This window comes from Barbus barbus, assembly GCF_936440315.1.
Source record: "Barbus barbus genome assembly, chromosome: 23".
Taxonomy (NCBI): domain Eukaryota; kingdom Metazoa; phylum Chordata; class Actinopteri; order Cypriniformes; family Cyprinidae; genus Barbus; species Barbus barbus.
This window is the reverse complement of record NC_136751.1, coordinates 13,261,420-13,287,332: the sequence shown is the minus strand read 5'-3', so window position 1 is coordinate 13,287,332 and position 25,913 is coordinate 13,261,420. Positions and strand designations below refer to the sequence as shown.

The 25,913-nt window shown below is 45.5% G+C and overlaps 2 protein-coding genes across 2 annotated transcripts; both read right to left on the bottom strand.

Annotated features, from left to right (window-relative positions):
* Window positions 1–267: 267 nt before the first annotated feature.
* Window positions 268–17,876, bottom strand: LOC306843156 (extracellular calcium-sensing receptor-like; the record flags this gene model as incomplete). The annotated part of the gene is made up of 6 exons (XM_079374451.1): window positions 17,725–17,876; window positions 5,102–5,393; window positions 4,195–5,013; window positions 1,525–1,752; window positions 1,252–1,375; window positions 268–1,181 (listed from the first exon to the last, which is right to left on the bottom strand). The coding sequence occupies exons 1-6, from the start codon at window positions 17,832–17,834 to the stop codon at window positions 268–270; spliced, it is 2,487 nt and encodes an 828-aa protein (XP_079230577.1). The 5' UTR covers window positions 17,835–17,876.
* LOC306842620 (extracellular calcium-sensing receptor-like) lies at window positions 14,600–17,555 on the bottom strand (the record flags this gene model as incomplete). Its single annotated transcript, XM_079373582.1, has 5 exons — window positions 14,600–15,513; window positions 15,656–15,779; window positions 15,936–16,145; window positions 16,276–17,085; window positions 17,271–17,555. The coding sequence occupies 5 exons, from the start codon at window positions 17,553–17,555 to the stop codon at window positions 14,600–14,602; spliced, it is 2,343 nt and encodes a 780-aa protein (XP_079229708.1).
* Window positions 17,877–25,913: the final 8,037 nt, after the last annotated feature.

Here is a 25,913-nt window from a genome sequence, read left to right as displayed (position 1 = left end):
AGTAGACCAGACGAAACGCTTTGACGCTGGTTATCATGATGTAAATGTATGTTACTATGGAAGAACCATTTACGACTCATTTCCATGTTATGACCTCTTTAAATCAAACATTTATTATTATTATTAAAAAAATGTAAAGCAAACAAATGGATGCTAATAATTGAGGGAGTGGGGGGGGGGGGGGGGGGGGGGCATATTTGAATCAAAGAATAGAATCAATACAATAGAATCAAAGAGTTCACAAATTTACACCACAGTGATGTAAATCTATTTATTTAGTGTTTCTCTTCCCATGATGGCTTGTTTAGTGTTTCTCTCTGGGTGAAAAAGGATAATGTAGCACTTTGGGAAAAATATGGCCACCAATAATCCAAAACTAGAAGCTAGAATGGCAAAAATCTCTACAGCTACTGCATATTTCCCTGGTGAGCTCACATATGCTGGAACAAAGGTGATCCACACAGCACAAAAGATCAACATGCTAAAAGTGATGAACTTTGCTTCATTAAAATTATCTGGAAGGTTTCTGACTAGAAAGGCTAACAGAAAGCTTACTGCTGCCAGGAGGCCAATGTATCCCAACAGCATAGAAAAACCAGCCACTGAGCCAATAGCACATTCATATACTATTTTAGAGCGGATATAATGGTTGTTTTTATATGGTGTTGGAGAGGCAGTTATTAGCCAGATTGCACATATCAAAACTTGAAGTGCTGATAGGACCAGAACTGTGCATCTTTGTTGAGCTGCTCCAAACCATTTCATTGCTCCTTTACCCTCTGGTCGAGATGACTTGAACACAGCTATTACCACTATAGTCTTGACAAGGACGCTGGAGACACACAGGACAAAGCTTATACCAAACACAGCATGCCTTAATTGACATGTCCATAACTGCGGCTGGCCAATGAACAGCAGCACACACAGAAAACACAGTTTGAGTGACAACAGCAGCAGGAAGCTGAGCTCTGAATTGTTGGCACGTACTATGGGAGTGTTATGGTGATGACAGAAGATGACCATCACAACGGCACAGAAGCAGGTGCCAAGCAGGGAAGCAGTGGTCAGAGAGATTCCCAGAGGTTCCTCATAGGACAAAAACTCAACTATTTTGGGGACACACTGATTCTTTTCTGGATTGGACCAGAACTCATCTGGACACACTGTGCACTCAATAGCATCTGCGAGTAGAATTTAAGAGAAAATCACTATCAAATTATATTCAAATTCTGCCAACAATAATAGTCTCACCTGTTGAATTAGAAATCTCTCCATCTCCACATGGCAGGCAGTCAAAACAGCATACAGGAAGGCCCTTCCTTGTGGCTTGTCTGGTTCCTGGGGAGCAGCTCTCACTGCACACAGATTGTGGGGGCTGAAAGAGAAACCATCTGTTATCAGTCATCGTTACATAATGACAAGCTTAGCCTTTCCATTAATTTATCCTCATTTGTCTTCTGATTGCTTTGATTAATATTTAGACTTTATAACTGCGAAAAGGATTACATTAATATGCAATGTTACTTGTTTTGGCTCAAAGTTCCAGTATATTGCGTCCTCATCCAGTGTGAGAACCATCCCTGTTGCTGAACCTTCATTTACTACACCAACTGCCTGGAGCCTTACTGTTCCGTCAGAGCTAGGATGCCAGTTCAACACATCATAGATGGCCAAAGCATCTCCATTCTTATCAAATGACACTTGATCCCCAAAGCCTGTGGTGAAGTTCACTTTCTTTATGTAGTGGACAAGCTGTAAAGGTTGTAGACAGAAAATATATTTCATGTTTATTTGTAATTATAGGGGGTATATTTTGCTTTCCATATTCCGCTCTTCTATACGACTGGAGAGAATCTACACCATTGGTCTAAAACTGAATTCCTGGAGGGCCACAGCTCTGCACAGTTTTGCCCCAACCGTAATCAAACACCCCTCATCCAGCTAATCAAGGTCTTCAGTATGGAGTGAATTTTGTGACAAAATTGTACAAACAAATCCAGTGTTTTCCAAATAAACAAAATCTGTGTTGGGCAGATTTTCTCACAAATGCGATTGAGCAACTTTCTTTTCCAAAACAGCAGATGGCGCTGTCGGTCAATTTACGCTAGGCTCCCGAGACCCGAAACACCTCTTTATCTTTTCAGACCAATATGAGTGGGGAAGAGGTGAGTTTTACTAACTCTATAATTAACCATTTAGAGGTTTTCACAAAGCGATCCTACAGTGTCAGTGAAATTCACAACAAGTGCTGTAAAGTTGTTAACATGATTGATTAGTTAAAAAATCAGAGGTGACATGGCTAAACATTTAACTAGGCAGTCTTTCCCTATAAAAACTGATCCATTCTCCGTACCTCTTATCCTCGGTTGGATCGCGGGATATAGAATACACATATATATTGATACAATTGTTCAACATTCAAAACAATGCAGGGGTATAACAATATATTGTGTCACAATGTATTGTAATACTAAAATGCAAATGTATTGCGGATAGCGACAATATTGTGTACCAAAAATGAAAGCTTAGACAATTTAATTTAGTATCAGATATAGTAATATCACCCAAGAAGCCATTAATTATTAATAAAAAATTAAAACAAATTACATAATTCACTACAATATCTAAAACATTTTAAATTATGTAACACTGTGCAATCATTTGTGTCTAAAATAATCACGTATTTTTTAGCTAAGCAAAATTATGAATATTTGTCTTCTGGTGTCACTCTTGTCCTGTGAATTCAGCATAAGGATCAAGTTCGCACTGATATAATACTAAATTCAGCATTTTAATAAACAGCGTGCTACACGAGTGAAGACACACTCTGGACAGCGAGGACTCTTCTAGGAGTGACTCAGATGACCAACGTTTGCATTTTAAAGAGCCACTAATATAATTCCTGACAGTAGCCTTTTATTCTTTAAAATGTTGCTCGGCCATATATAAAAAGCTACATATTTTTAGTTGAATTTTCCAAACAGGTTATTGTCAGACTAAAATCTGCTGGTATATTAGTTGAAATATGAAATATCTCCTTACAGGCCACTTTTAGTTTTAAATGTTGTACATGGCATGTGTATTACTATGCTATATATAATCATAAATATGATAATAAACTATAATATCCCTTATGAAAATTAAAGTTTTACTATAGTAAAAGTGTGGTATTAATGTTTAGATTATATTTTGGTACATTTATATAGCTGAATCACAATTCAAGCTCACCTGAACTTAAAATAGTTTGATTATAGTAGCCTATTTGTATAATTAGTTTAGCCTACTCCTTTCAGTAGGTTGCCTATGGCTGCATTTACACTGCAAGTCTTTATAACCAATTCCAATTTTGTGACTATATCCGATTTTTTGGACGACGTGCTACTTAAAGTGACCTGTATCTGATGTGTGCATTTTACAGTGCACTTGGTGAAACAAGACAAAAAATAGCATATGACATCACAAATCAAACTGAATAGTACATTCAGTTTAATTTATTGACATGGAATTCATATAGAAACGTTTTTAATGCAATAGTTACATCTACACATTAAACTAATATAGCCTAGTACAAATTCTTCAGGACATTGATGTACACAGCAATGCTGAAAGCTTGCGAGTGGAATAATACTCGGGACATGTTTGTGTGTATTTTATTTTGTGGTTTCAATGGAACGAACGAGACTGAAGCGCTCATCTGTGAGCAAGCCGTAGTCACTGACAACAGCAGCAACGAACACTCAGCGTAATTTCAAAAGCAACACATTTCAGCGTCAGATTGCTTTTTATTTAACACAAACTAACGAAATTAATACTCTGCTACTCAACTAGAGATGTTTCATTTGTTACAGGTATGTCTGTACCGTGAAATGTTTTAAAACACTCTTTCCTCATAAAAAGGCAAATGAGTCTCACAGTTGTAACACACAATACATATATTTGTCCATACCTCTGCATTTTCTCTCAAATATAGTTTTGCATTTGCAAGTCACTTTGCGGAAAGCAGATTATCTTTATTTGCAAAACACTGGATTTGTTTGTATAATTTTGTCACTAAATTTGCTCCATACTTCAGGATTACTAGAAACTTCCAAGCAGGTGTGCTTTGGAGCTGGTTGGAGCAAAACTCTGCAGAGCTGTGGCCCTCCAGGAATTGAGTTTTAGACCACTGATCTACACTATACCTGTGGGTCTTACCTGCCAGGGCTTTAGGCTGATTATGTCGGCACAGCTGTTTCCACTAAATGGCCCTCTCCCGTCCTCACACTGCATCAGTTCATGAAGTGCATGTGCCAGGGCATAAACTGCTTTGTAGACATTATAAGCTGCCCTCAACCCTGAAACATCAGTGTATGGTGTGTCTGTGGCACTCAAATCCTCCTTTCCTGTACACACTTTTTTCATTTGTTCTCCATGTATCTCTGTTTCAAAATTGCACACAAATATGTTCTCCCAGAAGATTCTCAACATATTGTTTTTTGGATCATTGCTAGGACGGAGATTTAACAGAAACTCTTTAAGTCCCTGTATCTCCCCATGCCTGATGGCGATGCCTAATGTGCCCCTCAAGAAGGGCAGGAAATGTGGAGTTTGAAATACGGGTGCAGTGGCCCAAGCTTCACTGGCAATCCACTGTCTGCCTGTCAAGTTTTGCAAAACCACCTCATCCATCAAAGGCAGCAGATAGGATGAAGTAGAAAAAACAACCACCACTCTAGCTGTAGAGGACTGAATCATTCCCATTATATGTTGAATATTTCTGGGGTTGTTATCATTGGGCAGGATTTCAGAAAAAGCAACACAACCTCCAAACAATTGCATTTCCTGCTTGAAGGACAAAGAAGCATAGATGCCGTAATCATCATCACTGTAGAGGAGACCAACCCAGGTCCATCCAAAATGCCTCAAGATCTTAACCATAGCCCGCACCTGAAAGGCATCACTTGGGATAGTTCTGAAGAAAGAGGGGTACTTTGTTTTGTCACTCAAACAGGAGCAGGTGGCATAGTGACTTATCTAATCATTAAAAAAGAGAGAAAAGAAAAGGCATGGGACAGAGTAATGGGGACATGTAGATGCAACAGAAAGTGTTATTCTGTCTTACTATAGGTACACGAAACAACCCCAGTACACTGGAAATTGCTATGGATGGAGTTGAACTTGGATCCCCCACAATCCCAATGACTGGAGGAGGGCCAGTGCAGTTGAGGTTGGAGAAGGACTCCTCTGTTCCACTAGCCAGGGATATGGCAGCACGGAATGCCATTCCTAGCATCACACAGTTGTCATAAAGATGGTAACCAAGAGTGATGTTAGGCAGCAAGTTTGGATTCTTATTGATCTCGTTTATAGCAAAAGCCATAGTCTGTGCATGCTGGAAGCTTTCCATGTTAAATCTAAGGAAAGACAAGATAAATGTTTATCTTAAGTGATACAAGAGCAATAATAATTAAAAGACAGAAGGCATTATGACATTGCAATTATTACATTACATTAAAACATTATTACTTTTTTTTTTTTTTTTACAGCTGTTAACATATCATTTCAATTAATTAACACATATAAATGATATGTTTACAGCTGTTAACATATCATTTCAATTAATTAACACATATAAATGGGCAATAAGTATGTTTTTTTCTAGTCATGCTGTTATTCTCACACCACTTACATTTCACAGTGTGGTGGATCTGGCTCAGTTCTGAAGCTCAGCTCTGGGAACACTGTGAATAAGTGAACCTCAAACAGGCCTCCAAGTATAAAATCTCCATCCTGGTAGACCCCGTTCAGTCTGAAGAGTCCCTGGAGCTGACAAGTACCTGGTCTGAGGATAGAAACTGCAGAGATATAGTTAAGGGACAGATATATGCAGATGTTTAGAGTGATACACATCTCTCTGTTTCTGACTCACTCTCCCACTTTACTCACTAAGTTATGATGAGTTTTTATGATGAGAATTTATGTTGTGGGGGTGTTGCTTTCAAAGAACAGGTGGTGCCAAATGGGCATTCCTTGAAATTGTAACGTCACCTTCCCATCCCTTTACCATTTATGTTGCCAATTCATGTTAAAGTGATAGTACACACAAGAATAAATTTTTTTTTTAAAATTTACTCACCCTCAGGCCATTCAAGATGTAGATAACGTTTTTTTTTTTTCAGCAGAACAGTAAAGAGGATCTTCATCTTGGCTTCTGGTGACATATTGAGGTCATATGAAAAGGTCTGTGTAAGAAATGGAACATTATTTATATTATTATTTGATATTATTATAAGACCTCTATATATTCCCAGTAGCCACGTTAGCCATGGGTATTGTGACAAGTGTCCCGAGCACCTATCAGCGTCGCCCTGGCAACGAAGGAGAAACACCTGCGCACAATCAGCGCGGGCTGGTCGGGCACAGCTGAAGCCACTCGGGAGAGGACTACAAAAGCCGCTTCGCCACAGACAAGGGTGAGAAACGTCTCCACTAGGAAGCATACTAACCGTGTTCTTTCTTGTTCAGACAGCAGTGCATGACCGACCAGCCCGCCACTTCAAGCACCGCGCACGGAGCACGCAGCACTGAAGACGGGAGGAAAAAGCGGATCACTGAGCACAGGACCTGGACACCAGACACGTTGGCACTTCCACTATTATTATCCATTTTTTTTGTTCAATAAATACACCCTCCGGGGTCTTTGTTGCACTTGACCCTGTCGTGTGATTCTTCAGCCCGCCACACTGGTGGAGAATGCGGGCAGATCGCTGAAGAATCACCGACCCCCTCACCTGTTTTTTTTTTTTTTTTTTTTTTTTGTGCCTTTTTTTTCCCCGTATACTATAGGCGGCGGCTCCTCCCCAGCCATGGAAGAACTCCTGAAACACCTCACCGAAGTCAGCATCCGCCAGCAGCAAATCGTGGAGCACATGGCCGCGCGACAGGGAGAAACGGAGCGCGAGATCGCCGCGCTACGCGGCGCCACGGCTCAGCGGGTTCCGCTGCCCGATCCCCGGGTGCAGGCCACCCAGCTCCTGCCAAAGATGACAGTCCACGACGACGCAGAAAACTACTTACGGATGTTTGAGACCATCGCAGAACGGGAGGTTTGGCCCAGAGAAGATTGGGCACGGATCCTGGCTCCATTATTAACCGGCGAGTCTCAGCAAGCCTACTTCTCTCTGCCCGCCCACTTAGTCGACTCCTACGATGATCTGAGGAATGAGATCCTGGGCCGGGTTGGACTGTCCCCTGTCGCGGCCGCCCAACTCTTCCATACATGGGAATATAACAGCCAGAAGCCAGCCCGCGCCCAGGCGGCCGAACTCGTGCGCCTTTCACAACACTGGCTCCTCGCTGGGAATCCAACCGCTGCCCAGGTAGCTGAACGCGTCGTCGTGGACCGGTTCCTCCGCGTCCTACCCCGCCCTCTTCGACAGGCAGCTGGCATGCGGAACCCGCAGACCACAGGAGACCTGGTCGAAGCCATCGAGCTGGCGGAAGCGACGCTGCGTCGGGAGGCTGGGGAGCGAGCGCCGCCCATTCCCCGGAGGGTGTACCAGGAGCGACGCATGCCGGAGGGCACCTCGCGCACAGTCAGCAGGCCAGCGGTTCCCGGCCCTCAAGACGAGCCCATGCCCACGGAACCTCCTCGCACGCCTCCACGGGCTTGGCTGGCAGGTTGTCTCGTCCACCTAGAGCCCCCACCGGAGGGCCCTCAAGCAAGTGTAAGGATAAATGGGCGAACTTACCAGGCCCTCCTCGACTCTGGCAGCGCCGTCAGTTTGGTCCAACCAGCCGTGCTGCCCCCGACCATCGGAGCCAAGTTACGCCTCCCCATCACCTGCGTTCATGGCGACACCCGTGAGGTTCCAGCCAGGCAAGTCAACATCTCTGCCGACCCGGGCACCTGGCCCGTGGAAGTGGGCATCGTAAAGGACCTCCCAGTGCCGGTGCTACTTGGCCGCGACTGGCCAGGGTTCGACCAGCTGTTCGCCGCTGCTACACGACCTGCCAGCCCTGCCGGGAACCGCCGGAAAAAGAAGACCAGTCGTCGTCCCCGTCGACGCCCTGTGTTGCTGGCCACGGACAGCGCCCGAGATGGTGAGTCCCCCTCCCAATCTTCTAACCTCTTCTTTGATGTGTTTCAACAGGTTAAGGGAGGGGGAGCTTTTGCAAAGGAGCAGCTCGGGGATGACCGGCTGAAGCATTGCTGGACACAAGTGAGGGTGATAGACGGAAAGGAGGCCCGACCACCCCCACACCCGACCCCCCACTTTGTTGTCCAGAACGGTTTGCTGTACTGTGTCGCACGGCGAAGAGGGGAGGAGGTAAAGCTGTTGGTGGTGCCACGCACAAAGACCGAGGTCATCATGGAGCTGGCCCACTCACACCCAATGGCTGGCCACCTGGGCGCCCAAAACACCATCAGCCGGATCAGGGACCGTTTTCACTGGCCCGGCCTCGACGCAGACGTCAAGCGGTTCTGTCAAGCGTGCCCGGTGTGCCAGCGAACGACACCACGAACCCCTCCCCCCACGCCGCTAATTCCACTGCCTATAATTGAGGTGCCCTTCGAGCGGATAGGAATGGATCTGGTGGGACCGCTGCCTAAGTCTGCCCGGGGACATGAACACATCCTGGTCATTGTGGATTATGCGACCCGCTACCCCGAAGCCATCCCCCTCCGTAAGGCCACCTCCAAGGCGATCGCCCAGGAGCTGTTCCTACTGTGTAGCCGGGTCGGCATTCCCAAGGAGATTTTGACCGACCAGGGCACCCCCTTTATGTCCCGGACGATGGCCGACCTGTGTCGCCTTCTCAAGGTTAAACAGCTGCGCACCACAGTTTACCATCCACAGACCGATGGGTTGGTAGAACGATTTAACCAGACGTTGAAGCAGATGCTCCGTCGGGTGGCTGCTGACGACCGACGCGACTGGGATCAAATGCTGCCCTACATCCTGTTCGGTATTCGGGAAGTGCCCCAAGCCTCCACCGGATTCACCCCATTTGAACTCCTCTTTGGACGGCAGCCTCGCGGCCTTCTTGACGTCGCCAAGGAGGCCTGGGAACAGCAGCCATCCGCCCATCGGTCCACAATCGAGCACGTCCGGGACATGAGGACGAGGATTGACCGAGTCATGCCACTCGTGAGGGAACACCTCGTAAAAGCCCAAGAAGCCCAGCAGCGCCATTACAATCGGGCGGCCCAACCACGGGAGTTCCAGCCTGGAGACCACGTTCTGGTCCTAGTCCCAACGGCGGCCTGCAAGTTCCTGGCACAGTGGCGGGGGCCGTACACCGTCACGGAGCGGGTAGGACCAGTTACTTACCGCATCCGACAACCCGGGAAGAGAAAAGAGGAACAGCTCTATCATATAAACCTCCTGAAACGCTGGGTAGGGACTAGGGCCCAGCTATCTGCTCTGACTACCACTGACCCCGTGGTTGTGGACATTGGTGCCCTCCTTTCGGCCGCCCAGAAAACGGAACTTCAACATCTGGTCGGTCAATTCTCGGATGTGTTCTCCCCTCGTCCCGGGCGGACCAACGTCTTACAGCATGATGTCCGTACTCCACCTGGAGTCATCGTCAGGCAGCGTCCCTACCGGATCCCCGAGGCTCGGCGACACGCCATCAAGGAGGAGGTACAGGAGATGCTGAAGTTGGGAGTAATTGAGCCCTCCCGCAGCCCGTGGTCCAGTCCCATCGTAATGGTCCCGAAACCGGACGGCACCCTCCGGTTTTGCAATGACTTCCGCCGCCTTAACGAGGTCTCCGAGTTTGACGGGTACCCCATGCCCCGCGTCGACGAACTGCTGGACCGCCTGGGGAGAGCCCGGTTCATCTCCACCCTGGATCTTACCAAGGGTTATTGGCAAGTACCGCTTACCGACCAGGCCAGACCCAAGACCGCCTTCTCCACTCCTAATGGCCACTGGCAATACCGGGTTCTCCCCTTCGGGCTTCATGGGGCACCCGCCACATTCCAAAGGATGATGGACATACTGCTCCGGCCCCACCAGGAGTATGCGGCGGCTTATCTGGACGATGTGGTGATTCACTCGGAGACCTGGGAAGACCATCTAGAGCGGCTCCGGAGGGTGCTACTGGAGCTGCGTCGGGCTGGGCTAACCGCCAACCCTAAGAAATGTCACCTAGCTCTCCCAGAAGCCAAGTACCTGGGCTTCCAAGTGGGCCGTGGTCTCATTCGACCCCAAGAAAAGAAGGTGGCAGCGATTCTCTCGGCCCCACGGCCCACCACCAAAACCCAGGTACGAGCCTTTTTGGGGTTGGCGGGTTATTACCGGTGCTTTATCCCCAACTTCTCCTCCTTAGCAGCGCCACTGACAGACCTGACCAAGAAGGGACAGCCGGAAAAGGTACGCTGGGGACCCCCCGAGGAAGAGGCCTTCCGGCGGGTAAAAGAAGCGCTCACCTCGGAGCCGGTGTTGCGCGCGCCTAACTTTAACTGTCCCTTCTTGTTGCAGACGGACGCCTCCGACACCGGGTTGGGAGCCGTTCTTTCCCAGGTACAGAACGGTGAGGAACACCCGGTGATATACATCAGCCGAAAGCTGTCCCCAACCGAACAACGATATGCCGCGGTCGAGAAGGAAGCGTTGGCCGTCAAGTGGGCAGTCCTGGAGCTGAAGTATTACCTCCTCTGCAGAAAATTCACGCTGATCACTGACCATGCTCCTTTGCAGTGGATGGCACGGGCTAAGGACACTAACGCCCGAGTGACTCGCTGGTTCCTGGCTCTCCAGGACTTTCACTTTGACGTCCGCCATCGGGCCGGGGCAGCCAACGCCAACGCTGACGGACTCTCGCGGCTATGGGCAGCTTTCGCAGGTCTGTCAGGATTTACCCCTCCCCCATTCCCCATCTCCCCCCTGTCTCGCGGGACCAGGACAACGCTTAGGGGGGGGGGAGTGTGACAAGTGTCCCGAGCACCTATCAGCGTTGCCCTGGCAACGAAGGAGAAACACCTGCGCACAATGAGCGCGGGCTGGTCGGGCACAGCTGAAGCCACTCGGGAGAGGACTACAAAAGCCGCTTCGCCACAGACAAGGGTGAGAAACGTCTCCACTAGGAAGCATACTAACCGTGTTCTTTCTTGTTCAGACAGCAGTGCATGACCGACCAGCCCGCCACTTCAAGCACCGCGCACGGAGCACGCAGCACTGAAGACGGGAGGAAAAAGCGGATCACTGAGCACAGGACCTGGACACCAGACACGTTGGCACTTCCACTATTATTATCCATTTTTTTTGTTCAATAAATACACCCTCCGGGGTCTTTGTTGCACTTGACCCTGTCGTGTGATTCTTCAGCCCGCCACAGTATTATTTTTTCCCATCCCCACTAAAAATCTTCTTTACTGTTCTACTGGAAAAAAAAGTCACCTACATCTTGGATGACCAGAGAGTGAATATATTAACGGGAAATTTTCATTTTTGGGGGTACTATCTCTTTTAGAAATGACCAATTATGTCTTTACTTCGATGGTATTTATAGGTAAGGAAAAAGTTCTGTTGAAATAATAGACATTTTATTAACTTATGTTTATTTAGATAAATCGCAAAAGAACTCAGTTAATCACTGGTAACTCAAACAAACCAATCATTGATAACTACTTGCCTTTTTCACCCTGCCCACAATCCCACCACTGAAGGTGAGTTACAACTGGCCTCTGGAAGCTATTTTGAGGAACTCATGGACATTTTCCAAGAGGACTTGATTGACTGTTGTTGTCCCAGTTCCCCTAAATCTCTATTGTCCCCTACGTCTCCTGAGTCTCCGCTGGTTCCGTCCAGCTCTCTTGCGTCTCCTAAGCTCCCACCCAGCCTCCCTCTCCCGCCTCCTCTAAAACCAGCCAGTTCCTCAGTCCTATCTCCGCTGGTGGCTTTCAGTCCCTCAGCTCACACTCAGTAACTGCCATCTGGGCGCTCTGATCCGCCTCGGGACTTCCAGTCTCCAGCTCCACCTAGGCGTGAGGATCCCCTGTCTCAGCCTCCAGCCTCTGAGTCCTTCGATCCAATGGCTCCCCCTTGGCTCCTAGCTCTCTTGTGTCCACCATGGCCCGTCATTCCACTGGCTCCACCAGGCTCCCTCTGGCTCTGTCAGGCTCCTCCTTCCCTCTGGCTCCAGTTGCTCTGGCTCCGCCGTGGTCTTCCGGGTCCCCGTCTCCACCTCGGTCGCCTGAGCCGCCAGCTCCGCTTTGGCCCTCCGGATCCTCAGTGTCGCCCTGGGTCTTTTTCTGCTTGGCTCCATCTGGTCTCCACCTCCAGCGGCTCTGTCTCTGTCTCCATCGTTCGTTCCTAGGGTGATGTCTGCCAAAACTCCACCATGGCTCCTCCCTCCCTTAACCCCGCCCTGGGGCCTTGTCCTGGTTGGTCTATTGACCAACATCTGGCTCCTCCTGCTCCTCCCAACTTCTACTCCCCATGGACTCTTGTGAACTTTTTTGTACTTGCCTTTCTCCTGCCCCACCGTCCTTCCTCAATTGGACTTTGTTATGGTGCAGGGACGTTCCTTCCCGGGAGGGCGCAATTATATATATATATTAGGGGTAGCACGGTACACAGAAATCTATTATGCTCGGTTTCTTTTCATTTATTTTGAACAGACAGTAGTGCAAATTACAATTACAATCTAGATGTGAAAACAGTAAATATTATTACGTTATATGTATAAAATCTGTTTTGTTTTCATTGTGAGAGAACACAAATAAAAGCAGACCTTTATACAGTGATTATTAATAAGACAATAAGTGTTTAAAGTTGATTCTGCTGGAATGAGGAAACAGTTCCTTATAGATCAGTTCCTTGATCGCGCCAGAGCGTACACACACACACACACATAAAAACACGCATCAGTTCCAGCATTGCTAACTTGACAGCGCAGTTGGTACTTTATCAAAATAAAATATAGTGTACCAAACATAAGCGTGCCCCCCTCTGTGTCATCGTTGGAATGTGACTGAAGTACAAAGCCTATAATTTACATGAAAAATAATAGTTTAGCATTCAGATACGTTACATCGCAAATATGGAAATATTATGGAATATTTGGATTTGTGCCGAATGAGAGAGGTAGGATACACAAGCACAAAGCCCCATTTCATAAACAGTTGAGTGTGCAAGCCTTTAAAGTATACTCCTTTGTCAGTCTATGTGAGAGACGCGTTCAGAATCAGCATATGGTCACCGTCTAGGGGGCTTTGTTTTCAAGTGTGCAACTCATGGCATTCATTGTTCTTCTGCTGGCACTGGCGGTTATCAAACAGTGTTGCATTACTGAATTGCCTGTATTCGTCGTAAGGCCTCATGGACTGAGCCGAGATGTCTGTACCGTGACGGTTCGGTATGAATACATGTATTCTTTTTTCATGAAGTTTTTCACGATATTCTATATATATAAATGTAGAATCAGAATCAGAATGAGCTTTATTGGCCAAGTATGTTTACACATACGAGGAATTTGTTTTAGTGACAGAAGTTCCACAGTGCAACAGAGAGACAGCAACAGGACAGGACACAGATAATAAATAATAATACAAATATCCAAATAGGCAATGTACAAAACAGCAAAAACACAATATATAATATAGACAATTATGTGTGTACAGGTCTGATATGTGCACATTTGAAATGAAAAAAAATAGATAAATAAAAAAGTAAGCAAGTGTGGTGAATAAATAATTGAATAAATAATAATAGTTGTATGTTCCGCGTTTTATTGTCAAGTGTGGACAATAAAAAAAAAAGCAGTGGGCAGCCACTCCCCCCACCTACAATCCCTGCTGGACCTGAGATTCGAACCCACGACCTTCGGGTTACAAGTCCACAACTGCACCTTAAGGGAAAGGGTGTGTGGCCAAGTATGGTGACCCATACTCGGAATTTGTGCTCTCCATTTAACCCATCCAAGTGTACACACAGTAGTGAACATACACCAGGAACAGTGGGCAGCCATTGCTGCGGCGCTCAGGGACCAGTTAGGGATTCGGTGCCTTGCTCAAGGGGTTCACCTCAGTCGTGGTATTGAGGGTGGAGAGAGAGTTGGTTATTCACTCCCCCACCTACAATCTCTGCCGGACCTGAGACTCAAACCCACAACCTTTGGGCTACAAGTCCAACTCTCTATCCATTAGGCCACATGAGACAACGTTTCAGACATTAGACATCAAAATATTTCAAGCAATCCGATTTTTGCCTTTTCCCTGCACACCGATTCTCCCTTGTGGTTGTGCTTTAATACTTTATTGTTCTTTGTCAAGTCTTGTCCATGAATGGTTGTATTGTTGATGTCCTCAGTCATGTTCCTTGGTTTTCTGTTATTTTCTTAGTCTGTTGTTGTATTTTTACTGTGTTATCAATGTCACTATACATGGTTCCTACTCTCCAGCATCTCTGAGTTCACCAGCGTTACAGCTACATTATTGACAAAGAACCTTTTTGACCTATTGATAACTTATGTTAATAATTATAAATCTACTACAAAACAGTAGACATTGCAACAGGTTATGCTTATTTGTTTATGACAATGAAACTCAAAACTATAAGAGGCAGACAAATTAGAATTCACAATTTTATATCATAGTAATGTAGAACTACTTCTTTTGTGTTTCTCTTCCCATTATGTTTTTTTTAGTGTTTTTCTCTGGATGTAAAAGGATGATGTAGCACTTTGGGGCAAATATCGCCAACAGTAATCCAAAACTAGAAGCCAGGATGGCAAATATCTCCACGGCCACTGCATATTTCCCTGGTGAGCTCACATATGCTGGAACAAATGCAATCCACACAGCACAGAAGATCAGCATGCTAAAGGTGATGAACTTTGCTTCGTTAAAATGATCTGGAAGGTTCCTTGCCAGGAAAGCTAACAGGAAACTTACTGCTGCTAAGAAGCCAATGTAGCCCAGAAGCACTGCAAACCCAGCCACTGAGCCAATGGCACATTCATATACTATTTTGGAGCTGACATACTGGCTATTTTTATGGGGTGTTGGAGAAGCATTTGATAGCCAGACAATGCATATTGCCACCTGGAGGGCTGTTAGGACCATAACTGTGCTTCTTTGCTGTGCTGTCCCAAACCATTTCATCGCACCTTTACCCTCTGGTCGAGATGACTTGAATACGGCTATTACCACCATAGTTTTGACCAGGATGCTGGAGATGCACAGGACAAAGCTTATACCAAATACAGCATGTCTTAACTGACACGTCCACAATTGTGGCCGGCCAATGAATAGCAGCACACACAAAAAACACAGTTTGAGTGATAACAGCAACAGGAAGCTGAGCTCTGAATTGTTGGCGCGTACTATGGGAGTGTTACGGTGATGAGCAAAAATGGCCATCACAAGAGCACAGAAGAAGGTGCCAAGCAGGGAAGCAGTGGTCAGAGAGATTCCCAGAGGATCCTCATATGATAAAAAATCTTCTTCTTTAGGAATACACCTGTCTTTATCTGGATTGGACCAGAAATCGTCTGTACATATTGTACACTCATTAGCATCTGTAAGAGAGACATAAATTGAAGGGGGGAAAAGAAGAAGAGAGAGGAAAAAATATTTGAATGTTAGAATAGGAAATTATTATTATTATTATTATTATTATTGCTGTTGTTGTTGTTATTTTATTGTCAATAATGTCATCACCGGTTGTATTAGAAATTTCTCCATCTGCACATGGCAAGCAGTCAAAGCAGCAGACTGGAAGGCCCTTCCTCCTGGCACGTCTGGTTCCTGGGGAGCAGCTCTCACTGCACACAGACCGTGGGGGCTGAAAGAGACATCATCTGTCATGTATCTGACATATGTTTTACATGATAACAAGCTTGGTCATCCCATTAGTTTATTCTCATTTGTCTTATCATAGCTTTGACTAGTATTTAGACTATGTATCTGCAAGAAAGATGATTCATGTAATGCTAATTACTTTTTTTGTCTCAAAGTTCCAGTATAATGCTTCCTCATCCAGTGTGAGCACCTTTCCTGTTGCCGCCCCTTCATTTACCACACCAACTGTGCGGACAACGATTGACCCATCAGAGCTTGGCTGCCAGTTCATCACATCATAGATTGCCAGTGCATCTCCATTCTCATCAAATGACACATGATCCCCAAAGTCTGTGGTGAAGTTCACTTTGTGTAGGTAGTGAACCAGCTGTACAGTTTGTTAAAAGGATAGGTGTTATATGTTGTGCTACTTATTTTAATTTTGTGTATATTTATTTATTTTATGTGATTTAAATCTGCACTATATATTTGTGCCTTACTTGCCAGGGCTGTAAGTTGGTTATATCTGCACAGCTGTTCCCACTGAATGGTCCTCTCCCCTCCTCACACCGCATCAGGTCATGAAGCGCATGTGCCAGGGCATAAACAGTTTTATACACATTATATGAGGCCCTCAGCTCTGAAACATCAGTGTAAGCTGTATCTGTGTTGCTCAAATCCTCTTGCCCTGAACACGTTTTTTCTCCTCTTCCTCCAATGTTAAATCTGCACTTAAACATATTCTCCCAGAATATTCTCACCATATTGTTTCTTTGATCATTATTAGGACGGAGATGTAGTAGAAATTCATGAAGTCCTTGGATCTCTCCACGCCTAATGGCAATGCCCAGTGTGCCCCCTAGGAAGGGCAAAAGACGCTGAGTGTGAAATACAGGTGAAGTAGCCCAGGCTTCACTTGCAATCCATTGTCTGTCTGTTACATTCTGCAATACCACTTCATCCATCAAAGGCAACAGATATGTTGAAGTGGAGAACACCACCACCACTCTTGCTGTAGAGGCTTTTATCACTCCCACTGCATGCTGAATATCTTTGCGGTTGTTATCTAGAGGCAAGATTTCAGAAAAATCAACACACCCTCCAAACACCTGCACATCCTGGAGGAAGGACTGAGCAGCATGGTTGCCATAGTCATCATCACTGTAGACAAGACCAACCCAGGTCCATCCAAAATGTTTTAAAATCTTGATCATTGCCCTCACTTGGAAAGTATCACTGGGGATTGTCCTGAAGAAAGAGGGGTATTTTTTTCTGTTACTCAAACAGGAACAGGTGGCAAAGTAGCTAACCTAATAAGGCAAAAGCAAGAAGAGAGACAAAGAGTAAGAAAAAGAAAGACAGAGCTGCAGGACTATTATTTACATACAAACATATAATTTTAAGCAATAGAAAGATTCTGCTCCTAATGAAAATTAGTATACAGAAAAGTACAGAAATTTAAATACAATGTATTAGTAATTTCATTTAATCTTACTATAGGTACTCGAAATAGCCCAAGAACACTGGAAATCGCAATAGATGGAGTGGAATTTGAATCCCCAACAATCCCAATCACTGGAGGAGGGCCAGTGCAGTTGAGGTTGGAGAAGGACTCCTCTGTTCCACTAACTAGGGATATGGCAGCCCGGAATGCCATTCCTAGCATCACACAGTTGTCATAAAGATGATAACCAAGAGTGATGTTAGGCAGCATGTTTGGATTCTTATTGATCTCATCTATAGCAAAAACCATGGTTTGTGCCTGCTGGAAACTTGCCATATCAAATCTAAGAAAAGTGGGATAAATGTTGATATTTAACAGTTCTAAAAAGGTAATACAAATAAATAAATAAATAAGTGAAACATCATTTGAGCAAATTCTCATTAGCAATAAATAGTGTATAGTTTGTATATCATTGTATAGCTATATTTATCCACTCCAGACTCACTGCTCACAGTATGGTGGCTTCGGCTCTGTTCTGAAGCTCAGCTCTGGAAACACTGTGAGGAAGTGAACCTCAAACAGGCCTCCGAGTATGACATCTCCAGCCTGGTACATTCCATTCAGCCTGAAATGTCCCTGAAGCTGACAGGTACCTGATCGGAGGATTGAAGCTGTAGAACTAAATTTAAAGGAAAGATACAGGCAGATGATTAGAGTGGTCCACATCTCTCTTATTTTCTGACCCACTCACTTGTTCTTCTCACTAATTTATGATGAAGGTTGTGGGGGTGTTACTTTTAGAGAGCAGGCGGTGCCAAGTGCCCATCCCTGGAAATGAGGGTGTCTATATTTTATTCCCTCAATTTTCCTTTTCTTAAATGAGCGTAATTTATTTTAAATTATTTGTAGTTAAGTTTCAGATCAAATGTCTATTATTTAATGCTATAATATTTGACTTACTATCTTAATATTAGGCACAACATATATGTAAATGATCTTAGGTTGATTTCACAGAAAAGTGTGAACACTTATTTCTGTGAATCCATCTGGTGACAGTAGTAGCACAGAAATTGGACAGTTTTGCTTGAAAGTTGTTTTGGTAATGAAAACTTGTTTCGGTAATGAAAATTCAAACCAACCAATCTGCTAAATCTCAGCTAGTTGTGGTTGAGGATATTTAAGGTGAGTACGTTTGACACACACACTTTTCTGTGTTTGGTCCATGCACTTTATGTTCACTTGTTTGGTGCTTGCTTAGAAGCACTACACATTTATGTCATATAATGTTGTATAATAATAACAATATTTGCTAAAGGCTGACATAAAATTAACTCATGAACTAAGGTAAAATGAATTATTCCTCAACAGAAATAAAAGAGCTTATAAAGATGTTGTTGTACTTTCTCACAGAGATTGACTTATTGAGACCACATATTTTCAATGTCTTCTCAAAATGCCCTCTAGATGACACTCATACACCTTTATTGCTTACACCTTAACACTTTGTTATATATTTCCACTCTATCACATCCTACCAGTAGGATGCCGTGATACTGTATTGCTTCAGGTCCCAGATTTAACAGTTAGAAATTGATTTATTGTACAACAGTAAAACTAAAATGGCCTCAAAACATTTAACAAAACATTTAATTATATTAATTATTTGTTAAGTTATACATGACAAGTTTATTAAAATAAAAACTAGTTTTTAAAGATTTATTTGAGCCATTTTTGAGAAGACAGTGTAGATTCTTGATAGGAAGTAAAGTGGCAAAGAGAGAGACAGAGACAGAGAGAGAGAGGTGGTGGTGGTGGTGATGATGATGATGATGAGGGGCTGTGATTAGGAAAGGTCCACGAGCTAGGACTTGAGACACCCAATGCGCTAGTGTTATAATTTGGCATGCTGCCCATGATGCACAGTCATGGCCCTAACTGCCCCGTTTGGTGTATAAGCATTGACATATTCTGGTGTTCCCTTCCAGGAACTTCGAGCTGCGTCCGAAGACACTATGGGGAACGCCAACAGCGTGACCATGCTCTGAATATCCTGTGCAATCAGTCCGAAGGAGGGCGAGGCGTCACGGGCGGGGTGACGCCACGACCAGGAAGTATATGGGCCATTCTACATAATTGGTGCAAAGTCAGAGTTGGAAACATCTTGAAATTTTTTTGTTTTTTCCCACAAATTTTGCATGTATGCAAATTGTATAATATCCAAGGTACACTTTTCTAGTAATTGTGCAGTTAATTCTCATATTGTATTTTCAGAAAATGCTGGAATATTTTCCTTCTCCCCAAATTTGTCACTACCGAAACACAATATTAAATAATTTATTAAGAAGGCTTATAATGACCTATTAAGATTTTGTTTACAGCTACCTTATAAATATATATTTTTTCTATTTTTAAATAATATTTTTACAGGTTAAATCAATAAAGATTATAATTTTAATAATATTTTATTTATAATATTTTTTAATATGACTTGTATTTATCCTGTATTTGGTGTATAAGTGTGTTGTGAAAAAGAAGAGTCTTTCTGACTTGTTTGGGAAGTCTGTGCTTCTTTAAATCCTTCTGAGTCTTCGACCTTGGAGAACATTGGTCTCGTGTCAACTTCTGCCTCAACCTTTGATATCGCTTTCTATATTTGTCTTCTCTCCTCTGGATTTCTTTGATCTTCTGTTCTAACTTCTGACATTTTCTATAGTTACTGATTTTTGCTCGTTTTCTCCCTTTCCCCCCAGTGTGTATGTGCACTGGTGTCTGATTACCCTCACTGGAAGTGCTAGGTGGTGTGGAAGCCCTGCAAAATGTCTCCACCTTTTTTGTATTTTCACCATCATCCTGTGTCTTTTCTGTCTTTTCCTCCATGCTTTTCTGACATGTCTTTGCTCCCTGTCAGATAATTCACTGATACTCTTCAACTTTCCTTCTTCCCTTTGTTTCTTATTTCTTTCTCTTTCTTAAGTATTCCTCGTACTTCACTGGGTCTTCCCTCAACCTTTGTTTGTATTCTCTCTGTCTCTCTGCTGTAGTTTTTCTATTTTTTTTAGGCATGTTGGTGTTTTATGTCATTCTCCCTGTCAAGTTAATCATAGAAATTAACATTACTGACAACAACCTTACACCTAAGCTAGTATCATGGACTGCAACCTTAAGTAATTGTAACCTCATCACATTACAGAATTTTAACAGAATCTTGCATACTAAAACACTAAAACTGGCGCCGTTGTACTGTGGCTGCAGTCGCATCATCCAAGTGGATGCTGCACACTGGTGGTGGTTGAGGAGAGACCCCCACATGATTGTAAAGCGCTTTGGGTGTACGGCAATACACAATAAATGCGCTATATAAATGCATCATTCATTCATTCATTCAAAACACTACTAAAACATACTACAGTAGTAATTATTTGCATAACTGTACTAAAATGTAGTTTATTCCTCCAAATAAAGGATTATGTGTTCCCTTTTGTCACTACCAAAACAATATAATGTCACAACCGAAACTTCCAAGACATGTTTCGGTTGTGATTGTTTTGGTAGTGACAATTTTAGATACTTTTGAGCCTAGCTCGAAGATGCTAATCAGCACATGGTTAGCAATCACTGGTCAGAACAGTTGAACACATATAACAACTAAATTTTATGGAATAACATCTAAAAAAGTTTTCTCAATAGCAGAAAAAATGAGTTTGGTAGTGACATTCCTTAAAGTTACACACAGATTTTTAGACTTTAGAACACATTTACCTCAAAATGATGGGATCAAATCTACTCACCATATAGCACATTAGAGAGAAGGACAGGAATATTTCCTGATCAAAAATGTAGGGGTGTGGTTAAAATCAGTCTCAGCCAATGGACTACAACATTCACTGTTTTGGTAGTGACATGAAAATGCAGGACACGTTTTTTTAGATAAAGTTTCGTGATTTAAAAATAAAATATAAAATAAATATTTTTTTTAACTTCATTTAATATATATATATATATATATTTTTGGAAAAAAATTTCAATATCATTTTCACAAGTTGAAATTTAGGGGTTAGGGTTTGGGACAGCCACCTCCTAATTGAAAGTAGCCCATAAATGATGATTTTATATGCTTGCTGATATCTTAAATATTATTGTGGGTTTCAATAGATAATTGAAGGGTCTTAGTAAACATCTAAGATTTTAATAATTAAATGCTTTTCAAATGTGTTTTTTGGATGAGGGACAGCAGTTTGCACCAATTCTGTAGAATGGCCCATATAAGCACGTGCGGCGGAGCCGGCGTCAGCTTTTTGTCATTCAGCAAGCGCTCTGTGTGTTGTCAGTCCGATTTTTGTCTTGTGAGTCTTATTTAGTGTTGTCTGTCCTAAAAGATGCCTAAATCCAAGGCCAAGATGATGGGCGATCCCAGATCGCGTTTCAGGTTGTGTGTTAGTCCCTGCATCACGAGTGGGGACACACACACAATCTGTGGTCTGCCGGTGTGCGGAGCATGCGGCAGCGGCTCTCGAGGGAGCTGATTGCCTGCACTGTGAGCAGCTCTCGCTGCGCACTGTACTGTTGTACAGAGGGCTCTCTTCGAGGAGGGAGCCTTTGCGAGTGTTCCTCACGGTGCTGGTCCCGCTTTTGCCGAGGCAGAGCGGCAGCTGCACTCGTGGGGCTCGCACATGGATCATCAGATCCAGCGCCCGCTCTCTGTGTTCGGAAGCCGCGTTTCTATGGAGCGATTTTTGTGCCAATATTTATCAAACAAATCCAGTGTTTTGCAAATGAACACAATCTGCATTGCAAAGAAAAACTAGACTTTCAAACAAACGCAAAGTGATTTTCAAATACAAAACTCTTTGAGAGAAAATGCAGAGGTATGGACAAATATATGTATTGTGTGTTACAACTGTGAGACTCATTTGCCTTTTTATGAGGCTGATTTTCTCACACGTGTGCGGGCAGATTTTCTCACATGTGCAATTGAGCAACTTTCTTTTCCAAAACAGCAGATGGCGCTGTTGGTCAATTTACGCTAGTCTCCCGAGACCTGAAACACCTCTTTACCTTTTCAGACCAATATGAGTGGGGAACAGGTGAGTTTCTGTCTAACTAGATCTATAATTAACCATTTAGATTTAGATTTTCACAAAGCAACCCTAGTACAGTGTCAGTGAAATTCACAACAAGTGCTGTAAAGTTGTTAACATGATTGATTAGTTAAAAAATCAGAGATGACATGGCTAAACATTTAACTAGGCAGTCTTTCCCTATAAAAACTGATCCATTCTCCGTACCTCTTATCCTCGGTTGGATCGCGGGATATAGAATATACATATATATTGATACAATTGTTCAACATTCAAAACATGCAGGGGTATAACAATATATCGTGACACAATATATTGTAATACTAAAATGCAATTGTATAGTGGATAGCGACAATTTGTGAGCGCGGGTACGGGGCGGTGCCGTGGGTTGTGCAGAGGCTTGTGAGCTATCTGTCTCCCTCTATGGCATCGTCTTTGAAGGCTCCTGCTCTGCTTACAACATCTTTGATGGGCAGAGGGTATGCGCGCTCTCTAACTCAGGTGGCTGAGGGTATGCACGCTCTCTAACTCAGGTGGCTGCTGTCATCCGCATACCAGCTCCTCGCGCAAAAGGTCCTGACGGGCGAGCCCCAGGACTGTGGAGGGCGACCCCTACTGGGGTGGAGCGGCTTACACTGCGGTACACGGTGACCGTCTCACTTCAGTGCCTTTCAGGGACTTCTCTGCCAACCCTGCCGTTGTTCCAGGGCGCAACGGGTCCCAGCGAGTATTTCTCTCAGGTTTTTCCGCCTGTGAATACAGCGGGCCTGAGAGACTCGCCTCAGCCGCCGGATCGCGCGTCTCCTTCCGGTGCGCCGCATCGAGACAGCGGTCTGGCCGCTTCTATTACACCAGAGGTAAGTCTTGAGGGACTGATTCCCCTAGTAGATCATTTGGCAGTCTGGCAGCGACTGGCGAATGTGTCTTGCTGGGTCCTGCAAACCGCTCGGCGTGCCACCGCCGCCGCTCAACGGGGTTGTTGTGACTGAGGTCCGCCCCGAGCAGGCTCTGGTTTTGGAACAAGAAGTCGATATTTTGCTGAGGAAGGAAGCCATCGAGTTGGTTCCTTCTCATGAACTCACACCGGCTTCTACAGCCGGTACTTCATTGTTCCAAAGAGGGCTGTCTTGTCGGGCGAGCCCCAGGACTGCGGAGGGCGACCCCTACTGGGGCGGAGCGGCTTACACCGCGGTACTCGGTGACCGGCTCCCCTCGGTGCCCTCCGGGGACCTGTCTACCAACCCTGACTTTGTTCCAGGGCGCAGCGGGTCCCAGCGAGTATCTCCCTCAGGTTTTTCCGCCTGTGATTACAGCGGGCCTGAGGCACTCGCCTCAGCCGCCAGATCGCGCGTCTCCTTCCAGTGCGCCGCATCGAGGCAGCGTTCTGGCCGTTTCTCTGACACCAGAGGTCAGTCTCGAGAGACTGATTCCCTTAGTAGATCGTCTGGCAGCCTGGCAGCGACTACCGAATGTGTCTCCTTGGGTCCTGCAAACCATAGCGAATGGATATCACATTTTCGTCCCAAGTGTGTGGATGCGGCACTGGTCCCGTTGCGACTGCAGGGCATCCGCATACTCAATTATATCGACGATTGATTGATCCTCGCTCAATCAGAGCGGTTGGCGATTCGGCATCGAGATGTTGTTCTCGCCCACGTGAAAGACTTGGGGTTAAGACTAAATGCCAGGGAAAGTGTGCTTTCTCCAGCTCAGAGAACCACTTATCTAGGCGTGGTGTGGGATTCGACCACGATGCAGGCGCGGTTATCCCCTGCTCGGATCGAGCCGATCCTCACGGCAGTCAAGAGAGTGCGAGAAGGCCAGCCATTCACTGTCAAGCAGTTTCAGAGGCTGCTTGGGCTCATGGCAGCTGCATCCAACGTGATCCGTTCGGCCCGCTGTACATGAGGCCCCTACAGTGGTGGCTCAAGACCAAGGGGGTCTCCCTGAAGGGAGACTCGCTCCGCGCTGTCAAAGTGTCACGCCGCTGTCCATGCCTTAGACATGTGGAGGGATCCTTGGTTCTTGTCCCAGGGCCCGGTGCTGGGAGCTCCTTGTCGCCGCGTCTCGCTTGCGACGGACGCCTCCCTCACCGGTTGGGGTGCGGTCATGAGTGGCCACCCTGCCCGCAGTCTGTGGAGTGGTCGCCACCTGACGTGGCATATCAACCAGCTAGAGATCCTAGCTGTGTTTCGTGCGCTCAAGCACTTCCTCCTGGACCTGAGAGATCACCACATGCTGGTCCGCACCGACAGCACGGCCGTGGTCTCTTACATCAACCACCAAGGAGGTCTGCGGTCGCACCCCTTGTAGAAGCTGGTACACCAGATCCTTGTGTGGTCCCAGGGCAAGCTCCTATCACTTAGAGCTGTGCATATTCCTGGGTATCTCAATGTGGGAGCAGACGTCCTCTCGAGACGGGGGTCGAGGCCCGGGGAATGGTGGTGAAGCAGATTTGGAGAGTTTTTGGCCAGGCACGGGTGGACCTCTTTGCGACTCGAGAGGTTCCCCTCTGGTTCTTGTAGCCTCTCCAGCTCCTCCGGGACTGGATGCTATGGTACAGACCTGGCTGAGGCCTCGTCTGTACATCTGTACATCTCTCCCCCCGATCGCTCTGCTCCCGGGAGTTCTGGCGAGAGTGCGCCGGGACGAGGTCAGTCTACCGTTGGTAGCGCCGTTCTGGCCGGGCCGAGTATGGTTCTCGGACCTGATTTCTCTCTTCGACGGCACTCCGTGGAAGTGCCCGTCAGGAGGGATCTCCTCTCATAGGCCAGGGGCACCATTGTGCACCCTCGCCCTCTCCAGGCTCCTCCGTCCTTTCGTCCTGACATCAGGCAGGGACTTGTCAGTCTGGCGGCGTTGGTATATCGTTCCCCATAGCGTCTTCGGACGCAGCTCGAAGTTTCTGGAAGGGAATATCTCAGGTTACATATGTAACCATGGTTCCCTGAAGGGAACGAGAGCTGCGTCTCGTGGCCAGACTTCCGGCATCCCTGCCAGCGCTTGCTTCATGACTGGAAGCTGACGCCAGCTCCGCCGCACGTGCTTATATACTTCCTGGTCGTGGCGTTACCCCGCCCGTGACGCCTCGCCCTCCTTCGGACTGATTGCACAGGATATTCAGAGCATGGTCACGCTGATGGCGTTCCCCATAGTGTCTTCGGACGCAGCTCTCGTTCCCTTCAGGGAACCATGGTTACATACGTAACCTGAGACGTTTTTAACATGTTTGGCTCTCAAAACACCCTGTAGATCTGTCTCTGTGGGCAGGTCAATGGAGTCTACTTCACTAACTCACAAGTGATACCTGTAACCAACAGTTTTTTTTTTTTTTTTGCTTTTGTAGTCTAAAACAGTGGTTCCCAATTCCAGTCCTCGCACCCAAACCCCCAGCCCCCACTCTGCATATTTGACATGTTTCTCTTAGCGTTGTAGTCTCTCTCATGTCTCTTTTTGCGAGGACTGGTATTGGGAAACGCTGGCCTAAAGCATTTCTTCCCCATACTAATGAGTTCTAGTTGTTGTAGATAATGACAAAAAAAAATTACAAAACCATTTCACTGCTAAAGGTACTGTTTTGGCAGAGATAGGTAAGTAGATTATTTAATGCTTTCTA